Raw genomic sequence first — 8,196 nt, forward strand, 5'->3', positions numbered from 1 at the left:
TGGTCATGGGGCCTGAACTCTGGGCCTGGGCGATGTCCCTCAGCTCTTCAGCTCAAGGCTAGCGCCCTACCACTGGAGCCACAGCGCCACTTCCAGCTTTTTCTGTTTATGTGGTGCTGAGGAATTGAACCCAGGGCCTCATGCTTGCAAGGCATGCACTCTACCGCTGAGCTACCTTCCCAACCCCAAGTTTTGGATTCTTTACAAAAATAAAAAAAAGAAAGAAATCAACATGTGCCTGTGGTCCTGCCCCTCCCATTCACCCAGGGGACATTTGGCAACGTTTGGCAACATTTCTGGTTGCCACAACTGGCAGGGGGAGGTGCTCCAGGCATCTCGGGGGCAGAGTGGCTGAGGATGCTTCTGGACATCCTATGCTGATCACGACAGTGTTTCAAACAAGGAAAGATCCAGCCCCAAATATCTAAAGTGCTAAGTTTCAGAAACATGGCATATGTACATAGCAATGAAAGATTCTGGTCAGTGCCCACTTCTACCCAGAGAAAGAACCCAGGCTTGGAGGGGTTCTCCATTTCCCAACACATGCCGCTCTTGAACCAGGCACCAGCTGCTCATGCCTGGAATCCTAGCTACAACATGAGACTCTTATCTCCAATTAGCCACCAAAAAGCTGGCAATGGAAGTATGGCTCAAGTGGTACAGCACCCGCCCCAGGACTGGCATGCACACACACACACACACACACACACACACACACACACACACACACACACACACACACATCCAAAACCTATGTGGGAGGAGAGCAGGGAATGAGGCTCAAGTCTGTAATCCTAGCTACTCAGGAGACTAAGATAGGAGATTCAAACACAGTCCAGATTTTTTTTTTGGGGGGGGTCGGTCATGGGGCCTGAACTCTGGGCTTGGGTGCTGTCCCTGTGCTCTTCAGCTCAAGGCGAGCACTCTACCGCTTGAGCCACAGTGCCACTTCCATTTTCTAGTCGTTTATTGGAGATAAGAGTCTCACAGACTTTCCTGCCCAGGCTGGCTTTGAACCTGGATCTTCAGATCTCAGCTTCCTGAGTAATTAGGAGTATAGGTGTGAGCCACTGGTGCCTAGAGAGGATTTCCGCCCCCCCCCCCATATCAAAGGCAGCCTTTTGCAGATGCATTTGGGATACACCTGCTTGGCTGGGACCCCAAGCCCCTTCTTACCCATCCACCCTCAGCCTCCCTTCATTCCCGAACCTCAACTTTGCACCTTCCTAGGAGACAACATTCTCTGGCCTGAAAGAACATTCGCTGGTGGTTTCCTACCTTTTATTCATACTCTTGTTTCATCCCCCTCCTATACCGTTTAGTGTTTCTACTGTGCAGCCAGCTGAATGTCCCACAGGGCTTCGTCCCATCCAGCCTGGCTCCTGAGCACTGGCCCTTCCCTGCCTCCGATGGCTTCCTCCACTGACTTCCTTCTGGCCAAAGGCAGTGACTTGATTTAGCACGGGATCTGGAGTCAGCAGGCCAAGCAAGGAACTCTTGTCACTCCCTCGCTGTGTGACCTTGAGAAACTTAAAGCACTTTGCTGAGCCATGTATGGTGCTTATACCTGTAATCCTAGCAATTGGGAGGCAGAGACAGGAGGATCTCAAGTGCCAGGTCAGCCAAAGCTATATAGCAAGACTCTATCTCAAAAAACAAAAATAGCTGGGCACTGGTGGCTCATACCTGTCCTCCATCTGCTCCCCTGACATCTTCCTGGGTATCAGTCAGTGTCACCTGTGCCTGTGGGCATCCTGGACATCCATTCATCCAGCACGATGACCCCTCTTTTTGTCTAGTTGTGTCCATTGGCATTGGCCTGTGACCTTTATGGGGAGGGGGAATCTTTCTGACTCCATCATCAGGGCTTATGAGAATTAGGGAGTCTTGTCATGATAAGTCCCAGCTCTTGACAACAGGGAGACAGAGAGAGGCCCCTCATATAACACCACTGTGTAGTTGGTCTGCTGGTGTCAGTTTCATGTCCCTATGGCATCCTGGGTATCCTGAGACCATAGTACACGGTATTGGGGTGGAGGGAGATGATGGGACATGGGGGGAGAAGGTGGTTGAACATTTGTATTAGAAAGAAAAAAGAGCTCACACACAGAGATGGGAAATATTTGTTTTAAATAGGAAATACAAAAGTATTAATATTCTATTAAAAATCCTTTCCTACTTAAAAGGAAAAACAAAAAAGAAAGATGAGTGTAAAACATGGGGATTGTCTCAGGCTGGGAGCCAGTGGGAGAGGGGGAGGGGATGAATATTGAATACTGAATATGAATATTGAAGTATTTCATCTGAATATATAAAATAGAATAATGAAGCCCATTAAAATTGTTTTAAAAATAGGGGGCTGGGAGAATAAGAAAGAATAACAGAAGGAATGAGTTTGATCTAAGTGCATTTTATGCATGTATGGAAATATGACAATGAAACAATATAAGCTAATAGAGAGAGGGAGGGAGGGAGGGAGGGAGAGAAAGAGAGAGAGAGAGAGAGAGAGAGGTGCCAGTAGCTCATGCCTGTAATCCTAGCTACTCAGGAGGCTGAGATGTGAGTATCATGGTTTGAAGCCAGCCCAGACAGAAAAGTCTGTGAAACTCTTATCCTTAATAAACTACCAAAAAGCTGAAAGTAGAACTGTGGCTCAAGTGATAGAGTGCTAGACAGCACAAAAGCTCAGGGACAGCACCCAAGCCCTGAGTTCAAACTTTAGGAATGGCATGAGAGAGAGAGAGAGACAGACAGACAGACACAGAGAGAGAAAGGGAGAGAGTGAGAGAGGAAACTGGAAAAAGAGGTAGAACACTTGTGAAACGTTCTAGGTTCAATCCCCAGTCCTGCAAAAATTGTCCAGCCATGAGGACTGTTCTTTGCCCTATTTTAATTAAGTAATTAGCTAATCAATTAATTGTGGTGTGGTGTTGCTGCTGGGCCTTGGGCACGCTGGGCACACATTCTACCACAGAGACACCCCCCCCACATTTTACAGATAAAGAAATGGAGGCTCAGAGAGACAAAGTGACTTTCCTCAGGCCACACAGGCAGTAAGAGGTAAAAGCTGGGATCAGATTCCATAGTGGATACCGACGTTCCTGTGGACGGCACTCCACACAGGTGAGCTGGAGACATGACTTAGTGATGTTCAGGCCTCTAAGAGTCACTGGGGGACTGCCATCACCCTAGGCGTGGGACAGGAGGCGTGCCTGTGGTGGGAAGTGGATCCTGAGTGATCTCGCACCTGAGGCAGTGTCTTGTCTACACACCTTTCTGCTTCCTCCTGGACTTGAGGAGTGTCTCCTCTATATCCTGCCAGAGCCTCTCAGGCTGAGCACCTGCCTATAGCAGGTTTGGGACAAGCAGACTTGGAGTTCCCCCATCCTAGGCAGAGGCAGTGATTCCTCATCTCCTGAGGCTAACCCTGGTCTGGGGGCCTAGAGTTATTAATAGCAGCCTGCAGGACTGTGTCATCCGGCTGGTGACTCAGGGATCCAGGGTGAGGCCCCTCTCCGTCCTGCAGGGGCCTCCACCTGCCCAGGGCTTAGAGTCCACACTACAACTTCAGCCTGGACACTGGGGTTGTGATGGCCTTCCTCCACTCCAGGGGCACAGCTTGCTCTTAGCCTCTCCTCCTTGGCTGAACTCTCTTGTGGTCTTGGAGGGAGGGGGAGGGGAAATGGGGAAGGGGATGTGGTAACCAGCACCACTTCCTGCCACGGTAGTGTTGAAAGCTAAGCTCCCTCAAGTTCCCCCTTGATGAGGTCTGGGGGATGGGAGGAGTGAAGGAGGAAGTGAGGAGTGGGGAAAGGAAGGTTCTCGCTTGGGACAATGCTAGGAATCAAGTCTTAGGGGCCCTGGGAAGTGTTTTCTCTCTCTGATCACCTAAAATTAGCAGCTCTCCTAAAGGACAGCAGTCCAGAATAGCCTTGCACACGGGCCACGGGCCAAGCAACTTAACCTTGGCCCTTAGGATGAGGGAAGTACTGCTATTGCTCCCCCTTCACAGATGGGGAAACTGAGGCACCAGTTTCCAGGCAAGTGACTGGCAGAGCTGAGATTTGACTCTGAGATTCTTTTTTTGTTTGGGGTTATTTTTAACTGTATTTTTTTTGTCTTTTCTTTTTTGGTACTGGGGATCAAACCCAGGACGTTGCACTTGCTAGGCAAGTGCTTTGCCACTGAGCTACATCCCAGCCCTAGAGCTGAGATTTGAACGTAGATGGCCTGGTTTAAGAGTGGGAGCTTGTGGCAACTGTTCCTTATTGTCCACAGATTGCTGGGTGGCCACTGTGGGCTTTGTTTCCTCATCTGTATAATGGAGGTAACTGGAGAAGATAAAGCATCTCTCTGTGTGGTGTTTATCTTTCTGGTAAATACCTACTCCCCCAATTTCACCCCTACTGGGCTCAGCTCCATGAGTAAGGTGACCAGGGCTACCTTGGGGTCCTTGTGTAGGCCCACGGCTAAGCCCAGAGCCTGGTCCCTACAGGTCAACAAGTATTTGTTGAGCGAATAGCCTTTCCATGTTTGGAAGATCATCATCAATAGTGATGAAAGTTTTGGATTCTTTTTTTTTTTTTTTGCTGGTCATGGGGCCTGAACTCTGGGCCTGGGCGATGTCCCTCAGCTCTTCAGCTCAAGGCTAGCGCCCTACCACTGGAGCCACAGCGCCACTTCCAGCTTTTTCTGTTTATGTGGTGCTGAGGAATTGAACCCAGGGCCTCATGCTTGCAAGGCATGCACTCTACCGCTGAGCTACCTTCCCAACCCCAAGTTTTGGATTCTTTACAAAAATAAAAAAAAGAAAGAAATCAACATGTGCCTGTGGTCCTGCCCCTCCCATTCACCCAGGGGACATTTGGCAACGTTTGGCAACATTTCTGGTTGCCACAACTGGCAGGGGGAGGTGCTCCAGGCATCTCGGGGGCAGAGTGGCTGAGGATGCTTCTGGACATCCTATGCTGATCACGACAGTGTTTCAAACAAGGAAAGATCCAGCCCCAAATATCTAAAGTGCTAAGTTTCAGAAACATGGCATATGTACATAGCAATGAAAGATTCTGGTCAGTGCCCACTTCTACCCAGAGAAAGAACCCAGGCTTGGAGGGGTTCTCCATTTCCCAACACATGCCGCTCTTGAACCAGGCACCAGCTGCTCATGCCTGGAATCCTAGCTACAACATGAGACTCTTATCTCCAATTAGCCACCAAAAAGCTGGCAATGGAAGTATGGCTCAAGTGGTACAGCACCCGCCCCAGGACTGGCATGCACACACACACACACACACACACACACACACACACACACACACACACACACACACACATCCAAAACCTATGTGGGAGGAGAGCAGGGAATGAGGCTCAAGTCTGTAATCCTAGCTACTCAGGAGACTAAGATAGGAGATTCAAACACAGTCCAGATTTTTTTTTTGGGGGGGGTCGGTCATGGGGCCTGAACTCTGGGCTTGGGTGCTGTCCCTGTGCTCTTCAGCTCAAGGCGAGCACTCTACCGCTTGAGCCACAGTGCCACTTCCATTTTCTAGTCGTTTATTGGAGATAAGAGTCTCACAGACTTTCCTGCCCAGGCTGGCTTTGAACCGGGATCCTCAGATCTCAGCTTCCTGAGTAGCTAGGATTATAGGCGTGAGCCACCGGTGTCCAGCAAGCCCAGATTCTTTTACTTTATTTATTTATTTTTTGCTGGTCCTGGGGCTCAAATTCGGGGCCTGGGCTCTATTCCTGAGCCTCTCTGTGCTCAAGGCTAGCGTTCTACCACTTGAGCCACAGAGCCACTTCCAAGCCTTTTCTGTTTATGTGGTACTGAGGAATTGAACCCAGGGCTTCATGCATGCTAGGCAAGCACTCTACCATTAAGCCAAGTTCCCAGCCCCAGCCCAGACTCTTATCTCCAATTAACCAGCAAAAAGTTAGAAATGGAGGTATGGCTCAAGTGGTAGATCATTTACCTAGCATGCATAAGAATTAGACCTCTACTATCACAAAAATAAATAAATGTAATCAAGGGTGAGTACAAAGCATACACTCAACTTACATTATGAACAGAGAACTTGATAAAAAGAAAAAAAAAGCCCAGAAGGAGGAAGACACTTGCTTAGGGTTAAAACCCAAGACCCGGGTCTCCTGATCGGAGGCTGCCATTCCCATTCCCGTCTTTGCCTTCAGGGTTGGCAGCAATGATCGCCATCTATTGGGGATTTACATACTCTATGACTTTGATCTCATTTTAGGGACAAAGGTTTTTTGTTGTTTTTATTCCTCCTACAGCCAAGGAAACAAATCTAGGATGGCAAGGACATTTGCCTGAGGCCCGAATAAGCTATCTGCGAATTCACAGATGCCAACTCTTCCCTTTACTACTACCTTAAAGAATCGCTGTGCCCAAGACAGGGGCTCCCCCTGTGGAATTCCCCAATTCCTGCCTGTCAGAGCCCACTGTCCCTCCCCCCTCCATGGATCTGAGAGAGGAAGCTGAGTCAGGAAGGCTTTCCAGGAGAGGAAAGAGAAGGGGTGCTGCAGAATTACAAGGACATGCCCTGCCCTGAGCTGGCGCTGGACCCTCTCCTTCCCTTACCCACAAGCTCTGCAATCTGCAAAAGCCAGCCCCTTCCCAGAGTGCTGTGGTTTCCTGTGGGCCCAGGGTCCTGCCTGACTTTGGCAGGGGCAGGGGACAGTGGAGGAGGTGATGTAAGCCTTCTCTTGGCTTTCTTATGCTGGAGGTACCACACACACACACACACACACACACACACACTCACTCACTCACTCACCAATACACTTGAGTCAGCAGCCACCCACCGGGGAGGGGCGGGGTCTCTGATTCAGTCCTGGTGCCTCTTTAAAGCCCCTGTGCCAGAGAAGTTGCCACCAGATACTTCTACCTTCACCATGGGCCCCTCTCAGCCCCTGGTCCTGGTGTTCCTGGTGCTGGGCTGCTGCTCAGCTGCCCCACGCCAGCACCAGCCAACCTTTGTGGTCTTCCCCAGGGACCTGAGGACGACCAACCTCACTGACATCCAGCTGGCACAGGTAGACAATCGCCCTTGTGGGGAGCCAGGGAGACCTGGCCAGCAAGGTGTCCAGTATCCCTGAGAAAAAGCATAGACCTCTGAGATGCTTTAGGGCCATGTTGGAGGATCTGGACAGACATGGCTGGGAAGGAACGGTGGGAAATGGTGCAGGTGTATGTGTGTGTGTGGGTGCTATGGAGGGTTCTAGAATAGGCAGGGGTTGGTAGTGGCAGGGGCGCTTTGAGATTGGCATGACCCAGATTCCTCAGGAGGGAAGGAGCTGAGGGTGTGGGTGGGAGGCAGCACTCTTGGATGGATGCACATTGGTGTGGTAGGTTAGCACCTTATGGACGGTCCCTAAGCCCCTGGGGGGGGGGGAGGTCCTGACGCCCTCCACCCGCAGGAATACCTGTACCGCTACGGCTACACGCGGGTGGCTGAGATGCAGGGGGAGAAGCTGTCCCTGCGCCCCGCGCTGCTGCTGCTCCAGAAGCAGCTGTCCCTGCCCCAGACGGGGGAGTTGGACAGCAAAACCCTGGAGGCCATTCGGGCCCCGCGCTGCGGCGTCCCAGACCTGGGCAGATTCCAGACCTTCGAGGGCGACCTCAAGTGGCACCACCGCAACATCACGTACTGGTGAGTGGCGGGGCCGGCAGGAGGGCTGGGCGGGGGCTGGGCGGGGGGCGGGCCTGCACCTGCGCCCGCCCCTCCCTCCTCCCTCCCTCCCTCCCTCCTTGGAATGGGGCTTGAAATCGGGGCCGGCTTTTTTGCTAACGTCTGGCGCTCCACCGCTTGAGCCACAGCTCCGCACCTGACTTTCTGGTGCTTCAGTGGAGGGGAGGGCCTCCCGGACTTTCCCCGCCAGGCCTGGCTCCCCCCCCCCGCGGGTGGGGTGACAGGGGTGCGGCGCGGGCGCGGGGCTCCGGCCGCCCGGTCCTCCCCTCCCACCCGGCTCCTGCGGCTTTTCAGGATCCAGAGCTACTCGGAAGACTTGCCGCGCGAGGTGATCGAGGACGCCTTCGCCCGGGCCTTCGCGGTGTGGAGCGCGGTGACCCCGCTCAGCTTCACCCGCGTGTACGGCCGCGAGGCCGACATCGTCATCCAGTTCGGCGTGGCGGGTGAGCACGGCGCGGCCGCGCGGGCCGTGGGGGGGGGTTGT

General features: G+C 52.2%; 1 protein-coding gene across 1 annotated transcript in view; it reads left to right on the top strand.

Moving 5' to 3' along the window:
- The first annotated feature begins 6,915 nt into the window (after nt 1–6,915).
- Mmp9 (matrix metallopeptidase 9) overlaps nt 6,916–8,196 on the top strand; it is an 8,234-nt gene continuing 6,953 nt past the window's right edge. Inside the window, exons 1-3 of the mRNA XM_013010730.1 lie at nt 6,916–7,056; nt 7,441–7,673; nt 8,007–8,155. Of these exons, the coding sequence (XP_012866184.1) occupies nt 6,916–7,056; nt 7,441–7,673; nt 8,007–8,155 (523 nt within the window). The remainder of the gene's footprint in view (nt 7,057–7,440; nt 7,674–8,006; nt 8,156–8,196) is intronic.

The sequence above is a fragment of the Dipodomys ordii genome, unplaced genomic scaffold (genome assembly GCF_000151885.1).
Source record: "Dipodomys ordii isolate 6190 unplaced genomic scaffold, Dord_2.0 Scaffold13, whole genome shotgun sequence".
Lineage (NCBI taxonomy): Eukaryota > Metazoa > Chordata > Mammalia > Rodentia > Heteromyidae > Dipodomys > Dipodomys ordii.